Source organism: Balaenoptera borealis (genome assembly GCF_965194805.1).
Source record: "Balaenoptera borealis genome assembly, chromosome: 5".
Lineage (NCBI taxonomy): Eukaryota > Metazoa > Chordata > Mammalia > Artiodactyla > Balaenopteridae > Balaenoptera > Balaenoptera borealis.
Genome location: NC_138862.1, coordinates 134,391,917 through 134,413,629, shown reverse-complemented (window position 1 = coordinate 134,413,629; position 21,713 = coordinate 134,391,917). Strand labels below are relative to the sequence as shown.

Below are 21,713 nucleotides of genomic sequence, written 5' to 3'. Positions count from 1 at the left end.
AAATCTGAATGAGGACCTTGCTGGGTATTCTTGGTTGTAGATTTTTTTCCTTTCATCACTTTAAATACATCATGCCATTCCCTTCTGGCCTACAGAGTTTCTGCTCAAAAATCAGCTGACCATCTTATGGGAGTTCCCTTGTACATTATCTATAGCTTTTCCCTTGTTGCTTTGAATATTTCCTCTATCTTTAAGTATTGTCAATTTGATTACTATGTATCTTGGTGTGTTTCTCTTTGGGTTAATCCTCTATGGGACTCTGCGCTTCCTGGACTTGGGTGATTGTTTCCTTTCCCAGGTTAGGGAAGTTTTCAGCTATTATCTCTTCAAGTATATTCTCAGGCCCTTTCTCTCTCTTCTTTTTCTAGAATCCCTATAATGGGAATGTTAGTGCTCCTGATGTTGTCCCAAAGTTCTCTTAAACTCTCCTCATTTCTTCTCATTCTTTTTTCTTTATTCTGTTACACGGCAGTGATTTCTACTACTATTTCTTCCAGTTCACTGCTCTATTCTTCTGCCTCATTTATTCTGCTACTGGTTCTTTCTATTTTTCATTTCAGCTATTATATTCATCTCTGTTTGGTTGCTCTTTATATTTTCTGACTCTTTGTTAAAAACTTCTAACTTCTTGCTCTGTGCATCCATTCTTTTCCCAAATTCCTGGATCATCTTTACGATCATTACTCTGAACTCCTTCTTGAGTACACTGCCTACCTCCACTTCACTTAGCTGTTCTGCAGGGATTTTATCTTGTTCCTTCATCTGAAACATATTCCTCTGCTGCCTCATTCCGTCAAATTTCTACTTGTATATTTATGTGTGGCAGGTTAATTGCATTTCCCAACCCTGGAGAAGTGGGATGTCCTGTATGTCCCAGCAGTACACTTCCCTCTCATCACCGAAGGATCAGGGACCAGTCTGTTTGCAGACCCAGTTCCACAGGCTGTGTGATCATAGCTTTCTTGCTTCTGGTGTCTGACCCTGGCTGGATGGGGCTGCTCTAGAGGCTTGTGCAGGCTTCCTGGCAGGAGGGGCTGGTGCCAGCCCACTGGTTGGTGGAGCTGGTTCCTCGCCCTCTGGTGGGCAGGGCTGTGTCAAGGGGTGTGTCCAAAGACGGCTGTGGGCTCAGGAAGTCTTTAAGCAGCCTGTCTGCTGATGGATGCAGCTGTGTCCCTGCCCACTTGGTTGTTTGCTTGAGGTGTCCCAGCACTGGAGCCTACAGGCTGTTGGGTGGGGCCAGGTTTTGGTGCTAATGACCCAAGCAAGATGTCAGCCTCCAGCAAGAGTTCATGAAGATGAATACTCCTTAATATATCTGCCACTGGTTTTTATGTCCTCAGGGTGAGCCACAGCTGCCCCCCACCTTCCCAGGAGACCCTTCAAGACCAGCAGGTAGGTCTGGCACAGGCTTCTATGAAATTACTGCTTTTGCCCGGGTTCCAGGTGCATGAGATTCTGCATGTGCCCTTTAAGAGTGAGGTCTCTGCTTCCCCCAGTCCTGTGGAGCTCCTGCTATCAAGCCCCACTGGCCTTCAAAACCAAATGCTCTGGGAGCTCCTCTTCCTGATGCCAGGCCCCTGGCTGGGGAGACTGACGTCAGGCTCAGAACTCTCACTCCTGTGGGAGAACTTCTGTGATATAATCATTCTCCAGTTTTTGTGTCGCCAGGTAGTAAAGGATTTGATTACATCATGAGTGCACCCCTCCTATCATCTCATTGTGGTTTCTTCTTTATATCATGTAGAATATCTTTTTTGGTAGTCTCCAGCTTTTTCTTTAATTGATGATTGTTCAGTAGTTAGTTGTGATTTTGGTGTGCTCATAAGAGAAGGTGGGCTCAAGGTCCCTCTACTCCACCATCTTGTCCCAAATTTGCTGGTACATGTTTTTGTGCACTGAATCTTATCCCTGGCTTTATTATTTCCCTGCCTTCAGGACTCCCTCTCATTCTTTTTATATTTATGTATATTGGCAAACCAGTTCAAACACTTTTTAGGAAAGCTGGAGGTAGGACACACACACACAAAACAGGAAAATCTGAAAACAAACTTAAATTATAAATTAGAATATAGGGACGAGCACACACAAATAGTACAGTACACTATGCTGTAAATAACAGTTCTTTAGGCTCTCTTTAATACATTTAGTGAATCCAAAGAAGAACAAAAAGCTTACATTAATTAAACAGTTTGGTTATCCCTAAGACTATCTTACTAACTTTAGAATGAATGACAGGCAGCCCTGTGCTCTGTACTCTGATGGAACCAAAAGCTCCTGTGGAGTGAGTGGATGCCAATGAGGCTGCCTGTCCAGCAGGACAAGCCTCAACCTCCAACGGCAAGGGGCTTATTCACCTGCTGTGGGATCACTGGGAAGAATGGACAAAGTGGGGTGACTGTTTTCAGAAGATTTACCAAACTTTTGACATTTAAAACATAAGCCCACAAAAAACTCCCCCAAACCCACACCTTAATGTTTGGGACAGACATTTAAGGTTATAAAAGACAGTTAAAAGGCACTATATTTCAAAGATTTTTTTTCAGGATGAATTCTTTTATCAAAATCTGTTTGTTGGAAATATATTCACCTAGTGTGTTAACAGTTCAAAGTGTCTAGACATTTCTCTGATGGTACAGTTTCTCAAAATGTATTTGGACTCCTCTTTTGGAACTGCCTTCAGTGTACCTTCTGAATATCTTCAGTGATAGCAAGCCACCATCCATTAAATGGATTGAGTTTTTGGAGGCAATCTTTATTGAAGTGGGTGGAAAAGTCTGAGTAATACGTGTTGTTGATTATAAATTGTTTATAACAACCAGATCAGAACCCTGCACATATAGTTTTTCAAGGCAGTTCACCTGTTCATCCCTGCTGGTGTCAAGGAAGATGCTGAGGTGAACCTGAGGAGTCACGGCAACAGTGAGGCTCAGCTGGAAGCCAGCCTAGAACTGTATACAGCAAATGGGGAGAAAAGGAGGATTTGACAATGTTTAAAACTTCATCTGCTATCCAGTATAATTTATTATGAAAAATGATCATTTTCTTTTTTTTCCTCTTTTATTTGGTTGTTATATTTATAACAATGTAATAAATCTGGAGGTAGGAATACACTGAATTATGAAGCCCAGATGTTAGGAAAAGCACAATGACAACCTGCTGGCTTCCAGTACCTGTCACTATATACATGACTTGGGTCACCGGGGGTCTGAAAACTTACTTAAACCTAAAAAACTGCAAACTTAAAAAAAAAAAAGACCAAAAAATCTTGCAAGAATTAATCAAATGCATTTTTTCTTTAAAAAAAAAAATGAAAATACTCTAGTCAAAAAAGTGAAGAGTTCCAGAAAGGGGATTTTAATTACTGTAAGACTGAAATAAATATTGTACCTTATGCTAGTAACAGAACCTACTTTAAGAAATGAAAAGAATACATAGAAAAAGACAGGTTTTTTGAAAAATCTGAGGGTTAAGTTTCAGCCTATTTTTGTTGTTATTGTTGGAAGAGTAATGAAGAATCTATTTTGGGGAACTGCTGATATCACTTCAACTACAAATTTATTTTCAGAATGGAAGATTCAAAATTCAAAAGTGACATCTCATTTTGTATTATGTTGACTTAAATCCCAGGTTGAATATTTATTTTGTATTTTATTTGATGGAAATAAATCTCTGAGAGCTTAAGAACGTTTTTTCAAGTCTATCTTGTATAACATGTTTTCTTCTCTTCATGTTTTGAACATAAAAATGTATTTTTAAGGAAAACACAGAGCAATGCTTGTAATAATAATAATAATAATAAATCTTTCCTTAAAATGTCCACCTCAAACCACCTTTCTTGTTGATTCTCATTTTATTTCCACCACACACACTTCTGGTTCCCGTGTCAAAGTACTCTTAAAAAATGAAAAAGTTATTTTTTGGAAGGATAGAGATATATTGATATTTTTGCAAGTAGTTTTGCTAATATCCTTTTTGTATTTCTAAAGTGCTTCTTACTGGACCTACCCTTTGTGAAGGTTCATGGTTTTAGAGACATAGGCTATAGGTTATTTTGTGCAATTTTCTCACTCAGGTGCTACTAAAAAGCAGAAAAATTAGCAAAGAACATGTGGAGAAACAGCTACTTATTTTCAAGACACATTTATGGGTGAGAGGAGAACTTATGGCACACATCCACATCTCTGAACAAGGGAAAATAAAGACATAAAGACAGTTATACATACCTTTACTAAGCAATTTTTGTGTCCAGGTACAGAGCCATTTACATAGATTATATTGTGCTTTGTGTTTATTCTCCACACCTGAAGTGGAAATAAAATCAAACCTTAAGAGTCAAAAATATGAGAATATACTTATATCAGTACAAACAAAAGCTGAGGCTATAAGTAGCCTGTAAAGAAATAATCATGTTAGCACCTCAAAATATTGAATGAGAATAAAAATTTCAAATCCTATGGATGACTTGTACTGCAATACTACAACAGGTATGTCTCATGTAAGTGGTAGAAAACTCTCATTTTAAGTATAAATGTGACTGAACGATCAAGACTACTTGGATATTTCAATATTCTTCTGGCACCATTAAGAATAACAAATGAAAATTCAATTTTATTTTATTCTTAGTTAACATGAGCTTGCTGCAACTAGAAACTGGGAAGCCGCAACCTCTCTGGGTCTAATTTTTTTAAAAAGTGTGCTGAGCAGATGGCCTTCAAACAGATCTTCATGTGGGAAAAACATTTACACAAATGAGAGAACAGTCAAGAAATGGTACTAAGAAAGTATTTGGGGGTAAAATCAAGTTTGACCCATACCTCATGGCTAAATGTTAAATACTAGGGAAACTGAAATCTCTCTCCTGTCACACATATGCATACATGAAAAGAAAATGCACAAAGTCAGATACAAATATAGTTGTCTGTGGCAAGTATAAATGTAACAGAGAGGGAAAAAAATCTTAGATTACATAAAATTTAAAAACTTCTGCTGGTTAAAATTTATAAATAAAATATATCTAGAATAGAGAATGAAAGAATATGCACCAAAATGTTACCAGTGGTTGTCTTTGGGGGTTGTTCTTTTGAATGGCCTATTTTCTTTTTTGTACTTTCTACACTTTTCATACATATATACAGATTAGTTGTTTTAATAAAAGTATAATTATATGGCACCTATTATGTACAACTCATTTTCACTTAGATATTACATATATTCCTCAAGTTAGCAGAGAGTGAATTTAACTCTCTGCCCCTTTTAAATATATAATTATTTTACAAAAATGGATGTATACCACAATGCTTTTTTAGTACTCTATTTTCCTATTTTGATTGTCTCCTACTTTGTCTTCCTCTCTCCTCTTCCTCACCCACATCCACCCACACATTTGACATTTAATCGAAAGCAATCTGATATATAACAATCTACTCTTCTCTGTGCTTACATGGCATGGTGACATATATATGTAGGGAGTTTCTGTTTACTCTTTTATAAGAGTATTATACATAATGCTCTGAATCTCTGTTTTTTCATGCAACAACACTTTATGGAAATCTTTCAGGTCAAATAGTAGACAATTAACTTTTTCTTTTTAATGAGTGCATTTTCCATGGCTTGCATGTTAAATTAACATATATGACAACTCCAACACACACACACACACACAGAGTTCACGTATCCCCCACCCCTCAATAATTGTAAAACCTATTAGAACCACCATACGCCAACACATGTTAAATATGTATGCTGGTGCATTTGCCTATAGGCACTAATTTAACCATTCCTATGAAAAGCCACTCCAGAAACTTACTTTCAGTCCAAATGCTGTCCTATCTATGTTCCCCAATTGTCCAGGCATTTTAGTTCCAGGCCAGACTCTGGCAACATCCTAAAGGAGAGAACCAAAAGTAGCACTTTTAAGTAGTACTCTCAATTTCAAACAGTACCGATCAAACCAAAATGCAAATAAGATATGTCATTAAAATGTTTTATTTTTTCCCCCATTTTGCTAGCCCCCAGTAAAGAACTAAACATGGATTTAGTCACATTTACCCCTAGAGAATTCCCTTTCTAAATTAGATTAGAACAAAAAAATATAGACTAAGAACATATTTAGGAGAAAAGTTCAGTAACAAGAGAGCAGCAACTGAGCCCATAATGGCTGAGAAGGACATAAAAACATGTCACACCACCATTCAAAGAAAAAATGGACTGCCTGGCCTGTTTTCACAAATCTTCCGTATTAACTGACTTGGACTCCATCCAGTCCGCAGCTGCTGGAATGGTCCTACTCTCCCACCCTGGCTTTTGATGTTACTATCCTTCTGCAGAGTGACTAAAGGAGAGAGTTAGTTACCTCCAATAGTGAGAAACTTGGCTTCCATTATCAATATATTCACTTATCTGGTCAGTCCTATAATTCACAGAAAATTATCTCAGAATGGCTAACTAATACTACTAAAAAAACATAATTAGAACTCAACACTTGCACACAGTACATTTTAAATTTAGACTCCGGGTATACAGCCAACAACTATGTGTTCACAAGTTACTTGAGTTATTAGTCCACTCTAGTCCCCCACTTTAGTGAGGTTCTGTTACTCATTTGAAATAGTTATGTTCATTTCCTAATTATATTCCATTATGGATCCCCCCCATTTTTATTTTACTTTGAATTTGTAAAACATTAACATGGTTCCAAAGTAAAAAGTGTAACAAAAAAGTATATCTAGTTAAGTGCCACTCCTGCCACTCCTAAGCCCTTCCATACTCTTCCCACCCAAGAGTAAGACTCCCCCAGGCTCTTTATGGTACACCTCTGGGAGAGATATTCAGTAGGACTAAATTAGCAGTACAAAACTCCTTCTCTCCTTCCTATGCTCTTATTGTCTATTTCTCCATTTTTTCTCTATTACTTTCCCCTTCATCATTATACTGTCCTTGACAACTTTTCCCAACGGTCTCCTCTAAGGCAAAAACAAATCTGTGAAGGAACCAGTGAGGGCAGATGGCAGGGCATTCTGATCCCTGATCACTTGGCAGCTCACATCAGAGTGTAGGATGGGAGACAGAGATGGGAAAGAAAGTAGGCAGACAAGTACTGAGAACACTGGCCGTAAGTATGTAGGATATAACCAAATGATTCAAGTCTGGCTCTGGAAAGTAAGTAAGGCCAGGACTCATAAATGTGTGACTTTTATTAGGACCCACCTGGAGTAAGAGTCAAATAATGTGACTTGATCCCAAGGACAGACTAAAGCACCATATACACAAAAGCTGAATCTTTAGTACTAAAAAGAGGATCACTAAGTTATACTTACACCAGTTGAAATAGCTCCAGGCCTTCTGTGGGTTTTTGTTTGACCATGAGTAGCTGGCTGGCCTTTAAATCCCCATCTCTTCATGACACCTTGGAAACCTTTACCAATACTGAACAAGATAGGCATTAGAATTTACATAATGAACAGAGGATAAAATACCCCCAACTGTATACTTTGATAGTACCTTAGAGTTTTTAGCAAAGTTCCTTATCCAAATAACTAGAAAAGGCCATACAAGCAAAACTACAAATGAACATGCCTTTATCTCTGTCCTGGTTTGCACCCCTTCCTGGAGTCTCATTCTACATAAAATGATTAGTTCAAGATTGTGAGACAATAGCAAGCTAAGCAGTTCTATCTTCCTAATCCTATGAAACAACACAGTAAAAGTGGGACATTTTATAAGTTCAAAGTACTTGTAAGCAATGCAGCAGGCCACCATTAAGACCCCCACCTCCTGTAAAGCAACTATACTCCAATAAAAATTAAAAACAAAACAAACAAACAAAAAAAAACCCCTGAAAAAACTCACCTTCTGGTACACATGCCCCTGTGTGATCAATCACCTCCCCTTGAGTCTGTGTGGACCTAGCAACTCACCTCTTAAGGAATAAACTACGGCAGAAGAGATGAGACGTCACCTCTGACTCTTGGTTACAAAGACACTGGCTTCCATCTCTGCACTCTCAGTTCTGAAGGAAGCCAGCTGCTATCCTATGGAGAGTTATGCAGCAAGGACCTCTCTAGCCAACAACTGTGGACCTGACGCTCGCCAGTGGCCATGTTAATGAGCTTGTAGACACTTCTTCCCAAGTTGAACCCTGAGATGACCACAGCCTTGACTGTTGCCTCGGCTGCAGCTTCGTGAGAGACCCTGAGCCAGAGGCACCCAGCTAAGCTGTACTGGGAGTTATGACCACAGAAACTGGGAGGTAATAAATGTTTGTTGTTTTAGGCTGTTGTATTTTAGGGTAATGTGCTAGGCAGCAATATACAATAGAACACGAAATAAAACAGTAATAATGCTCTAAATGCTGAACAAGTTTAGAAGATGGATCTTGGTTTCAAGGTTTGAATCAGAAGCCAATGGAGAAATAAAATCAGAGAAAAAATCTAATATTTCAATTTTTAAACAAAACCATTCTATTTTCAAATTCTGCTAACTAGAGAAACATTATGCAATGTAGGAGACACAACACTAAGGTTCAAGCAGTATTAGAGTTTATCTCTGTCAAATATATCGGGACAAATGATACAAGGAAAGGGCTAGAATGAATTGTAAGACTCTACCAGGCTTCTTTTTATAGACTCTTAATATGAACACTTTTTCCACCTTTCATTAGATAATATATCAACATATTTTTCATGTTGTGTTCCCTTAATTTAATAAAGCTAGCTATTATTAAATAAATAGTGCCCAGTTCAGGACATTTACAAAAAGGACCAATCACAAAAGATTTTGAAAACTATGTTATTTCCACAAGGACTTTGCTATGCATTTAACAAAGAATTATCAGAGAGTAATGGATTGAAGTAAGCCCACATGAGTAAGATGGTTTGTTTTAGATAAATCAAGAAACCAGCATAAAAATAATATGAATATGTATAGAACAGTCGAATAATATCATATCACATGTCAAAAGTTATTTGTATATGAATAAATGTAGCTTTTTTCACATTAATCAATTGAACACATCACTTATGGAGTACACTGACCAGCACACCTTGTTTTATTATGCTCCGCAGATACTGTGGTTTTTACAATTTGAAAGGTTTGTGGCAACCCTGTGTGATCAGATAATGATTAGCACTTTTTGGCCATGAAGTTTTTTTTTTTTTAACTTTTATTGGAGTATAGTTGCTTTACAATGTTGTGTTAGTTTCTGCTGTACAGCAAAGTAAATCAGATATACATATACATATATCCACTCTTTTTAAAATTTCCTTCCCATTTAGGTCACCACAGAGCATTGAGTAGAGTTCCCTGTGCTATACAGTAGGTTCTTATTAGTTATCTACTTTATATATAGTAGTGTATATGTCAGTCCTAATCTCCCAATTCCTCCCACCCTACCCTTCTCCCCCCTTGGTAACCGCAAGTTTGTTTTCTACATCTGTGACTCTATTTCTACTTTGCAAACAAGTTCATCTGTACCATTTTTCTAGATTCCACATATAAGTGATATTATACGATACATGTCTTTCCCTTTCTGACTTACTTCACTCTGTATGACAATCTCTAGGTCCATCCATGTCGCTGAAAATGGCATTATATTTCGTTCATTTTTAAGCCATGAAGTATTTTTAAACTAAGGCACATACATTGTTTTTTTAGACATAATGCTATTGTACAGGCTACAGTACAGTGTAAACATAACTTCTATATGCACTAGGAAACCAAAAGCTTGACTCGCTTTACTGCCGTTGTCTGGAACCAAACTGCAGTATCTCCAAGGCGTGCCTGTACGTAATTCTTTTTTTGCCTCCAAAACTCAAAATAATGTTTATGCTTGATCAAAGAGCTAAAACAGAAATTTAACATATATTCATTGAAAAGTCACTATAAACTTTGCAAGGTTAACATCTAAGAAGGGAAACTATGATAATCAAATATTTTACTGAAATTTGGCTTCAGAAACTTAACAAATATTTCTACTTAATGCTGAATTTTAGAATATATTGATATTTGAAAAATAAATGCTTTGCAATTTAAAAATAAAAAAGAAGTAACTAAAGAGTCATTTGAACTTATGATATTGTTTGGCACATAACATTTTTAAAATTTTTTTATAAATTTATTTATTTCATTTATTTTATTTTTGGCTGCACTGGGTCTTCATTGCTGCACGCGGGCTTTGTCTAGTTGTGGCGAGTGGGGGCTACTCTTCATAGTGGTGCATAGGCTTCTCATTGTGGTGGCTTCTCTTGTTGCAGAGCATGGGCTCTAGGTGCACAGGCTTCAGTTGTTCTACAGCACAGGCTCAGTAGTTGTGGTGCATGGGCTTAGTTGCTCCGCAGCATGTGGGACCTTCCCAGATCAGGGCTCGAACCCATGTCCCCTTCATTGGCAGGTGTATTCTTAACCACTGCACCACCAGGGAAGCCCTGGCAAATAACACTTTAAAGAAAACAAGGGAACGGACTGGCAATGCCAAATCTAAAATGAGCATGTTTTCAAAATATGGCATTCTAACACTGGTCATTCTTTGTAGAAAGTTTGTTGGTAACTTCTGAGTTCTCAAACTGATTCCTCTCCTGCTTAAAGAGAGAGCATGCATGTGTGCACCAGTAAAAGACACTCCAGGTAAATTACAGGAGATAATTTAGCTCATTTTACCAGCAAACGATTACAAAATCAAAGTGGTATCCTGAAAGTGCTAATTACTGTCAGCCAATTACAGACTGTTTTTCAATCTAGTTCTAGAACACATCATGTTGTTATACTGTGTACAACAGGAGCCTCTTCAATAAATAACCTTTAAACAAAAGGGTAAGACACACATGATGTGACAAATCACTGGCTGAATTGAGACTACGGAGAACAGAGGGCACCTGTTGCTCCACGGAGGGGGCACAGGTGTCTATTCTGTTGTTTCTCTCAGTTGTCGCCCAACTGGAGAAGAAAAACGAAACAAGAGCAAGATATGAACGAATCTACACTTAGCAAACCCGTGCAGAATTCAAACATAAGGTTTTCACAGGTCACATAAAATAATACCTTCACTTTACTAAATAGGATATAAAACACATAACATACTTTATCTCTCCCACCCCTTTTCTGTTGCAGTTTTTAATGACAGCAGAAAAAACCAAATAAAGGAAAATTCAAATCAGCTAAGAACACAATGTTAGAAGTTCCAAATTTAGTGAAACATATCTGAAAATTAGGAAAACATAAAAAATTTATTTTATTTAGAGCATTCGTACTTGCTAAAACCAAAACTTCATCAAAAAATCTCAGAGACGCGATTTAAATTTAGACTTTATTGCCCATGTTTCTGGGTGTATTTCCTTACTATACTTTAAGTTCATGAAGTGCAGGGATTGTGCAGCATCTAACCCTAGTGCCCTACCTAGAGAACTCAGAGTAATTTTGTTACTGGCTATAACTGTGTCTTAGGAAGAGAGATGATTATTTCCTTTATTTTGTCCTGTAGTTTCCAAATGCTGTATAATGGGCTTGTCTTTTATGAAGATTATATTAAGAAAAGGTGAGGAGGGGCTTAAAGGTTTGACTGTAAGAATCTTGCAGAAGAGAATGCATAATTTAGTGTTTCCAACTGCATTCTATAAATCTCTAGAGAATACTACTATGAATTTCATTTCCCTGTCACATTGACAAATGCCTAAATGTCTACCAGCAGACACACAGGTTTTAATACAAACCCATCATGTATTTCCCCACTTTGTGGGAAACTGCCTTTGACTGCATGGTTCTGGATACACTTGTATATGGGGTAAAACAAAATGTCCATGAGGTGAGGAGTGCTCTCTAGTCCATCCATTCTGAGTCCTCAGGGAAATTCCTCCAAAATTCCCATCACTGAGTTTTGCCCTTGCCACTGAAGATCCCTGTAAATGCTGGGAGTCAATTTCTACTCAACTCAGTGTTGTTGTCTAAACCTATTCCATCAGTGATATAAAACAGCTCCTGAGCACACAGGTAAGTCATGGTGGAATCTTCCAGTTGCTCTGTGTCCCATCACATACAGTCAAAAGCTGGCATGGAAGATCTGTATGGCTGTTACTCTCCAGGATGAATTTGTGACAGCATGACCTGAACTGCAGGTATTCTGTTTATGTCTAAAAACTATAAAGCTCCCATCAATATCTGGGAATATTTTTATCAACAACTGACTGCTAAGAGTGCACCGCTTACAGCTTTCTGACATCAAATCTAGCTCATTCAATAGTACAAAGAGCCAAATGTGCAGTGATTCCTGTGAGCCCTCTTACAGAAGGGAGCATTTTCCAGCTGTTCTAAGTAAACCCAGAACACCACGTTTGCTGTCCTGAGTTCAGTCTGCTCTTCTCAAAGAAGAAAACTCAAAAACTCAAATAATTCTGCAATATCATGAAAAGACACAACAGTTTTCTGAGTATTACTTCTTCATTAATATAGAAAACAGTGAGTTATGCCACTTGGAAAACTGAGGGATTATTTTTTGGAAACAGATTTTTAGAATTGAAAGGAAACTTAGAATATGTGGAATCTAAAAAAGAAATGATACAAGTGAACATTTACAAAACAGAAACAGACTCACAGACATAGAACACAAATTTATGGTTACCAGAGGGGAAAAGGGTGGGGAGGGATAAATTGGGGGTTTGGGATTAGCAGATACAAACTACTAAATATAAAATAAATAACCAACAAGGACCTACTGTATAGCTCAGGGAACTATATTCAATATCCTGTAATAAACCATAATGGAAAAGAACATGATAAAGGATATGTAATGTGTAACTCAATCACTTTGCTGTACACCTGAAACTAACATGATATTGTCAATCAACTATACTTAAAAAAACAAAAACCCACATTTAAAAAAAAAAAAAGAAAGGAACCTTAGAAACCATTTACTCCCAAACCCTTATGTTAAAGATAATGAAATCTACATCCAGAGAGGTTAAGCCACTTGCCCAAGGTCAAATGCCTGGTAAATGAAAGTATCTGGTCATGCTTTTAACTCAGGCCATACTGCCTCTTGAAAAATAGAGTAAAGCAAAAATAAAGTAGCATATCAGAGAAGCATGGAGTTATTTCAAGGGCATCCTCATTACACTGTAAATTCTAGATGTAGCAGGTATTATGTACTCTTAAAATTACCTAGAGTGCTTTGTAAAGCTACTACTTTGCTATACAAAACAGTCTAAAGTAAGAGGCAATAATTTGATGTATTAGAAAATACCACAGTCTAATTCCTAATGACTTAATGTTGTTAATTCAGTTAAAAAGATATTTCCTATTGAGGAAAACAGATTTTTCCTTTAAAATTTTGAAACAAATGAAAAAACAGTAATATCAGCAATAGCGATAGCAGCCAATACTCCTGAGCATTCACTATGTCCCAGATCTTGAGCTAAGAGCCTTCTGTGCATTATCTCATTCAGTCTTTACAACATGGCTATGAGGTAGGTGCTGTAATTAGTCTCATGTTAAAGATGAGGCGACTGAGAGGTTAAGGAAGCTGTTTAGGTCACAGAGCTGCTGAGAAACAGATCCATGCTTTCAGCCACTCCCTAGACCACCTCTGATGAGACACTCACTTTGACTGAAGAAGGATTATTTTTTACAGAGACTATTTCCCTCTATAGTTTACTCATTTTGAAAACTGTTTCACTAGTGTGCTTAAAAATTTACTGCTTTGAATAACTAGTAAATAAAGTAACTTATTAAAAATGAAATAAAATTGCAAATGTGCAGGGCTGGAGAGCAATTGTTCCCTGAAGGCAGCATCCACCTTGCTTTCCCTCCGAGTTCCCAGCAAACACCCACCAGTCAGAATAACAAGCTAGTGGGGAAGGCTTCTGACCATGTGCAGGCACCCTTCTCTGAACAGTGTGCAGGACTGCTCACACAGCCCGAAGAGTCTTTGCTTTGTTAAGAACCTACCTGGCTTTTTAATCACCTTAAGGCTACGATGGACAATATTTCTGTACACATTTTGATATTTTAATGAAAGAACCCAAATTAACTCTCCCCAACTGCTTTCATTTTTACTACCAGGGATAACATTATCAAAGTAAGGGCCTATTTTTCTATTTTGAGGCCAAAGGGTAATGAGAATTTAAAGGGCACTGTTAACTTCAAAAATAGTAAGATTATGCCAGAAATTGCTATTAAAGTAATATGACTGTGCCTGAAAATATATGGGTTGTTTTCATTAGCCCAGACTCGTAGACAGAGTTTTAGATTATCTTTCACTCAGAAAGAAGTAGCTGAATGAGCTGTTTTCTGATTTCAATCTGGGATTCAAGAAATTACTTCAGGCTTGCCACTGTCATGAATTCAAAGTTCAGTAAGACACCTGGCAGGAAAGTGCCCCCATGCCCACCGTTATAGATGCATCACCACCTGTGTCCTTCAAGTCCTCTGAGACAGAGACCTAACATTTTCTCCTAAACACTGCAGAATGCATTTTTACAGTTTTATTTTTATCTTACTTTAATTCTTTTCTGATTTCTTTCCTTAAAAAAAGAAAAACTCTACAAGTTAAAATAAGCACTGCTAGGATTCAACAGAAAACAATGGACTAAACATCCTATGTTGAGGGTGGAATCAACAGTCATACTTTATCTCACCCACTCTTTATATATTATCTAGAGAGGTTTCCTCCTCAAAACTGAGAAAGAAAGGGAAAACGTTAGGCCCCCAAACCCATCATCTATTAGAAGTTATGGTGGAATATAATTACAGAACAAGAATATAATCTTTAAAAGGGTCCTAGTACAGGAAGTGGGTAGTGGTGGTGGTGTGGGGAACGCATCAATATATGTGCTAGACTTTAAATTTTATTTAGAATAAATTACATAAAACTGACATATTTCAAAGACTGGGCCTTATTACCTATTTATAGCCTAATGAAAATTGTGAAAAATTATTCTGCTAGAATGGTTTTATATATTAGATGTAAAGATCTTTCCCATATAATCTAGATTTGTATACTAAGACCTTTTAGATGAAAAACTATTTCTGGTTTAAAAGTAAAAATTAAAAAGAACTCTATTAAATATATATTCACCTCACACCCCAACACAACAATGGTAAATTTACTTATTTATATAGAAAATTATATCCAAATTCAGCACAGGTAAATACAATGTAACTTTCAGTGTAAGCAGATTTCCCAATGCAATCATTAAAAGAGGAACATTTTAAAAATTTGAGGAAGCCTTCAAGAGGCTGCTACTGTTGGTTACTGGTCACTAAAAAGAAAATGTCTGCAGACAATTTCATTCTTGAAGTAGAAAGATTCTATTAACACTGTATTTTCTTAAATTAGTACTTTTCCATTTTAATTTTTCTTATTTAGTTAGTTATTTCTAAAGTATATTTAATCCAGCAATTAAAATTGAAGGTATAAGGTAAAAAACTTGAAATATAAGTATAGATTTAACCATTAAATATCACTATTACAACGTGAGAAAAATGAACAATTTCAATTAAGAAAAAAGTCTCAAATTAATCTCTAATGGAAAGGAGATGATGAAGCCAGTTACTAAGGAGACCAGTTTTCAGTTTCATGCTAACTAAAATGTGGGTAATACAAAGGCCTGATTTTACTGACAATGTTATTTGAAACTGGATTAATTAGACTTGCCTGCTTTAAAACAGATGTTCATATGTTATAATTTGAGTAGAGTTGAGAAAAGGCAGGCACTGGGACTCTGTGCTGGGTAAAGGAGCAGCAGGAAAAGAAGGTCCGCCGGTGAGCTCCTGACTGTTCTCCAGTCCAGTGATTCTCAGAGTGTGGTCCCTGGGCTAGCAGCATCCACACAACCTGGGAACTTGTTAGAAATGCAAATTCTCAGGTACTACCCCAGATCTAATGAATCTGAAGATTGGTGGGGGAGTGGAGGTAGGGGAGATTGTGAAGCCCACTCAAGTGTGGGAAATGATGCTCCAGGCTGTGAACCCATGTCCCTCATCTGACCTAACCATGTCACTGCACCATTTTTTCTCTAGTGTTTGCACCTGTAACAGGATTAATAATGAAGACAATGGAGCCCAGAAGTTTCAAAATTTTAAAACAGGGGCTGAAAATGGAGGACAAGGTAGAAAATCTCTGGCTGTAAGTGAGCCATAGCAAGAGACTGCAAGGACTCAGAGCCTATGTCCAAAAGATAATGGTTCCATTTACAGTCAACAAGGAAAAAAAACATTCTCACTGGCTGTGAGGGCTAAAACTCCAAGCGGGGTGAACTGTCCAAAAAATGAGAAGCATCAGGGAAAGGATGTAGAAGAATTTAAAAAGGAAAAAGAAAAGCAAGCAAATTCATGTGTGCGTGCACGTACACATGCACAGGAAAGTCAACGGCAAAGAGACAGCTTCCACCAGGACTGGGTGTAGCTGAGACCTAAGCCTGCACCCAGGAGGAATCCAAAACATCTCCACATGAGGACAGAGCTCTGTAAGTTCGCAAGCACTTACAAGCATCCTGAGGCCATAATAACATGCCAGCTCCAAGAGCTGTAGCCATTGGCAACATTTAGTGAAAGGTCAAAGTCTGTTTCATTTTGATCTCAGGAAATACCCCGAAAAGGTACGCACACCAGAGTACAGTGCACATGCTACACAAAGTCAAACAGAAGACGGTACTGCAGCCCACACAACAATGAGGGTTTTCTCAAATGCAGGTGCCCCTTTTCCAGAGTTGAATGTCAACTACTCTAAATCCCAGGGTTAGTTACTCTCCCAGCTCTCATCAGCCATCTAGTCCTGAGGCTGGCACATGGCTGTACACACTCTTGTCTTCTAGGTACACGATCTTAAAACACAAAACAAAACCAACATACTCTCCTTCTACTTTACACTCACAAGGAGAAGCCTGAAGTTTTAAAAATAGCTTTTAGGAAGCCAAGGAAACCCAACAGTAGCATATGAAATGAAAGCATCTAGTGAACATAGGCACTGAAAGGCTAGGCTCCAACCCAAGCTAGTCACAAACACTGCCACAGAGCATCTGCTAACAAAGGAATCTGACTTTGCAGGGTTTCCTGAATATCTCATTTACCCTGTAAAATATGTAATGGAATGCACACATTATTAACCGTGTGTAAATTAACAAATTACCGTGAGGCATTTTATTATACGTAATAATTCAGGAATTTAAAAAGTAAAACCATCTGATTCACAACACACACATCTCCCCACTTACTCAAACCAAAGCTTTACAGCTCCGATATTTTGACTTCTTCACAAGGGCAGGCAGGACAAACGTTACCAAAAGACCAGTAATTTCAGATGCCCCAGCAAGTAGGAATGAGTTCGCAACAAGCAGGAAGCAGGGAGAAAAAGAGGAAGGTTCACAGTCTCTTTAAATAGGCCCCACTCTCCTCTACTCCACCGCCAACCTAGCCCACTCCACTTCTAAATAGCTAATCAAAAGTTAAGGCCCCTAGGACCTGTGTGCAATGGCCCGTATTTAAAAGTAGGCAGTAATAATGTGGAAGTGAAGAAATATCTGACCGCGTTTAGGAAACTGATGATGGATTTATCTGGTTTCCTTGGATGAAAGAAGCTGCTCTGTCTCAGTCACTGTGATTCTAAGGTTAACCCAGAGAACCAGTGGGCCACTGTTCATTTTCAAAGGGTTCTCAGTCAGAATATTCCAAAAAGAAAACTGAGGCACATAAATCAGTGAAACTACCATCTATGTTGATAGAACAAGAAACAAGAATGGACAAGAGCTGGGAAATTGCCTGGCGGTCCAGTGGTTAGGAATGGGCACTCTCACTGCCGTGGGCCAGGGTTTGATCTCTGGTTGGGGAACTAAGATCCTGCAAGCCACATAGACAAGAGCTGATATCTGGAGTTAAGCTTAGCCTAGATCATGTGGATTCTAACAACTGATACTGAACAATTTATTTCTATTTTTTTTAATTTTAATTTTTTTATTTTTGGCTGAGTTGGGTCTTCATTGCTACATGCCGACTTTCTCTAGTTGCAGCGAGCGGGGGCTGCTCTTCATCGCGGTGCGTGGGCTTCTCACTGCAGTGCCTTCTCTTGTGGCGGAGCATGGGCTCTAGGTGCGTGGGCTTCAGTAGTTGTGGCACGCAGGCTTAGTAGTTGTGACTCGTGGGCTCTAAAGCACAGGCTCAGTAGTTGCGGCGCACGGGCTTAGCTGCTCCATAGCATGTGGGATCTTCCCGGACCAGGGCTCGAACCTGTATCCCCTGAATTGGCAGGTGGATTCTTTTTTTTTTTTTTTAAACTTAACTTGCAACTCTCACATTGTGCTTTTTTTTTTTTTTTTTAATTTTTTTTTATAGCTACTTTATTTATTTATTTATTTATTTTTGGCTGTGTTGGGTCTTCGGTTCGTGCGAGGGCTTTCTCCAGTTACGGCAAGTGGGGGCCACTCTTCATCGCGGTGCGGGGACCGCTCTTCATCGCGGTGCGGGGACCGCTCTTCATCGCGTTGCGCGGGCCTTTCACCATCGCGGCCCCTCCCGTTGCGGGGCACAGGCTCCAGACGCGCAGGCTCAGCAGTTGTGGCTCACGGGCCCAGCCGCTCCGCGGCATGTGGGATCCTCCCAGACCAGGGCTCGAACCCGTGTCCCCTGCACTAGCAGGCAGACCCTCAACCACTGCGCCACCAGGGAAGCCCTGGCAGGTGGATTCTTAACCACTGAGCCACCAGGGAAGTCCCTGAACAATTTATATATATAAACATATTTAAAGGCTTGGTGACTTCATTCCATAGTGAGATAACCTCAGCTGATTTTTGAAAAACTACTTCTATAAGATCTAAATGTTTCCTGAAGATTACCTAGCCAGTACTGGGCTTATCTTAACAGATGGTAAGATATTAAAAAAAAAACTACAGTACCCCAAACAGCACCACCCAACATAAGTATGATTCAAAGTCAGCATTTCTGTTAGAGTGAAAATTAAGTGTTAATTTCTACCAAATTTGAACCCTTGTTTACACATAACAAAATATTTTGCTTTTGTGGAAGAGGTCTCTCTCTTCTAGTGCCAAGAGATGATGCTACGCTGTTGAAGATGCCTAAGGTGTAATCCTATTTCTTCTTTCAGCTCATGATAGGATTTTAACACAGTTCCAAAAATGCTTTACAGTTAGTTACCTTAGGGGAACCTTAAGCACAACTATCGCAAATAGTGCAAGATGTCTGTAATTTAACTGCTTCCTGTATCTTTCACCAACAAACCGTATGCTGCCTTTGGTCTTCAAACAGATGTGGGCCCAGCCCACAAGGAACTCAGTAATGGACCTTTCTCTTAATCCCATCTCAAGAAGCACACATCTCAGTTTAAAAGCTGTAACACAAAGTGAACTCTTCACATACAACTAATTCGGTGCAATTTAAAAACCAGTACCATAAGTAACATTAAGGATTAGAGTTATGAATGAGAATAATGGTTACTTATCCTTTATTCACTGACTTTGAAAGGCTGCACTTCTTTCACTCACTCTGCTGTTTTTTAATATACAAGGAAAACAAAAGGAAAAAACCTGTTACGTGGACCTACGTTTTGGCCGTGACATCCACATACTGTCCTGGGCGAAAGTGAGCAGCATAAAGAGGAGTGCCTTTATGAAAAGAAAACAAAAAATCAGTATGAAATCAGCCCAAAAATAACTTCATTAAACATAAACTACATACAGGAAGCCTTCTAGCTATCAGATTTCAAAATGTCAGGAGAGTCTCTTCCGCAATTTTAATTATTAGCAATGTCAACAATAAAATAATAAAACTGCTCAACAAATGTATTTTAATGGACTGCATGTAGGCTGAAGTATGGGGCACATGGTGCTGGAGTGGCCAACAGCCCACAGCCACTGGCGCGCTTGTGCCTTCACAGAGGCCAACGTGATACTGGCTGAAACAGGCAACTCCTGTGACAACACTGTTCCTGCTGATAAATACATGAGATTCTTGGTTGTTTCTGTGAATAACAATATGTTAAGATGTATTTCCTATTTCAAATAAGGAAAATAAAAATAAGAGAATGACTCAAAAAACACTGGGGCTGGATCAAGTCTTTTTTTTTTTTCCTATTGGAGATAAGTTATCCAAAAATAGGCATCAACTTTAACATCATCCAGTAAAAGACTTTTTTTTTAAAGCTGGAACCAATGTAGTAGAGAATGTAATCAAAAGCTATTTTTGTTTGTTTAAAACAGGGAGTAAAGTGCTGTAGGTTTAGTGTCCTTTAAGGTAGGACCCAACGTGGATTTATATGGGCAGAGAAAAACCTTCATTTAAGAAAAAATAGGGGAGATTAAAAAGTGACCGAATTTCTATGAGGTTGAATGACCTGAACGGCTGATATTTGACCATTTATCACCCCCACACACAAAATTATCATATGGTTTGTGCTACAGCAAAAGTTAATGTGGACTTAATTTTTATACTTGTTAGTTTAATTCCATGTACTTTACCTCAAGATGAAAAACTTGCACTTCAAAAAATACCTTCAATTCTAACTTATATCAAGGCTGACTCTACCGCCCCTATTAATAAGGCCTATTGCAATTGTATTCTATTTCAAGAAATTCAGTTCAGGTATTAAAATATCAAATCTTAAAACATCCTTCTACAGTCTACCTGTTAGAGAACTCAAGTTGAAGAGATCAGGGAGCTTTTCTGAAGTTCAAAGACATCAAAATGCCATTAACTATATGAACCAATATAATCATACTGCCAAATCTTACTTTTTGACATCCCATGGAGTAGGTAAAATACTTTGAAATTTTTAAGTAAGAATCTTTACATTTAAGATCTTTACAAGGTGCTATGGTCAGTCACTTTCCTGTTTCAGGCTACATTTTCTCAAATTATCCTATCTCAGTGAGAGTCTACTCTTCACTTAATAAAATGCCAGCCTACAAACAGTGAACTTCACATTTTAAAAGTTCGTTTATTTATTTGGAGTGGCTTTTCCAAATGTGAAACCTTCTGTACATTAAAAACAAAAGTGTTCCTCCCTCTTTCATGGAAAACAAAGAATTCTCTACAGTTCTTTCCACTTAAAAAAGAAAAAGACTTGTTTGTCCCTAGTGTTAAGTCAGATACAGTTCTATATTTAAAAATAAATGTTTGGGACTTTGTATTGTGAATTCAGCTTTATTGAAAGGGCTGACGTTAAACAAATCACATATTTGGGTATTTTTACCTCCCTCTTCTCCCCCACCTCAGATTACCTGGCTTAATTACAGCATTATCTGTTACATTAAAGATTTTAACTTTCTGTTTTGGTGGCAATCCAAGTTCTCGGTAAAATTCCAATATAGATGTAGATTTCTAGAGGAAAAGCAGCACATATAAGTAACACATTAATTACGAAAAGCGGAATTTAATGCCTAGAGATCTAAACTAAGTTACTAACACTCCAGGAAAACAAATTAAAGAGCACTCTGCCTCCCCAATGAACAAGAGTACTCTATTGACTTTAGTTAAGGGAGGTGAGATTTTCATCCATCACACTCAGAATTGGCATAGTGTAGCTCATATAAAGAATTGGCATAGTGTAGCTCATATAAAGAATTGGCATAGTGTAGCTCATATAAAGAATTGGCACAGTGTAGCTCATATAAAGAACTGGCATAGTGTAGCTCAAAGTATACGGGGAAAGACCCTTGTTCCACAGGAAAAGAAATACAGTCATGCTCATATTTGGATTTTGACTGGAAACCGTCTGTATC

At 38.0% G+C, this 21,713-nt stretch overlaps 1 protein-coding gene across 2 annotated transcripts in view; it reads right to left on the bottom strand.

Annotated features, from left to right (window-relative positions):
- The window catches only part of MRPL3 (mitochondrial ribosomal protein L3), a 43,224-nt gene that overhangs the window by 6,916 nt on the left and 14,595 nt on the right, over nucleotides 1-21,713 (bottom strand). The window contains exons 5-10 of one of the 2 annotated variants that reach the window (XR_014244831.1): nucleotides 21,213-21,312; nucleotides 19,538-19,598; nucleotides 7,317-7,425; nucleotides 5,807-5,884; nucleotides 4,224-4,301; nucleotides 2,859-2,948 (exon numbers count right to left, since the gene is read on the bottom strand). Coding sequence is in view for 1 of the 2 variants with exons in the window: in XM_082392802.1 (XP_082248928.1) it covers nucleotides 4,224-4,301; nucleotides 5,807-5,884; nucleotides 7,317-7,425; nucleotides 19,538-19,598; nucleotides 21,213-21,312 (426 nt within the window). In the remaining variant the exon portion in view is untranslated. The remainder of the gene's footprint in view (nucleotides 1-2,858; nucleotides 2,949-4,223; nucleotides 4,302-5,806; nucleotides 5,885-7,316; nucleotides 7,426-19,537; nucleotides 19,599-21,212; nucleotides 21,313-21,713) is intronic. The other variant, XM_082392802.1, reaches the window with a different exon arrangement.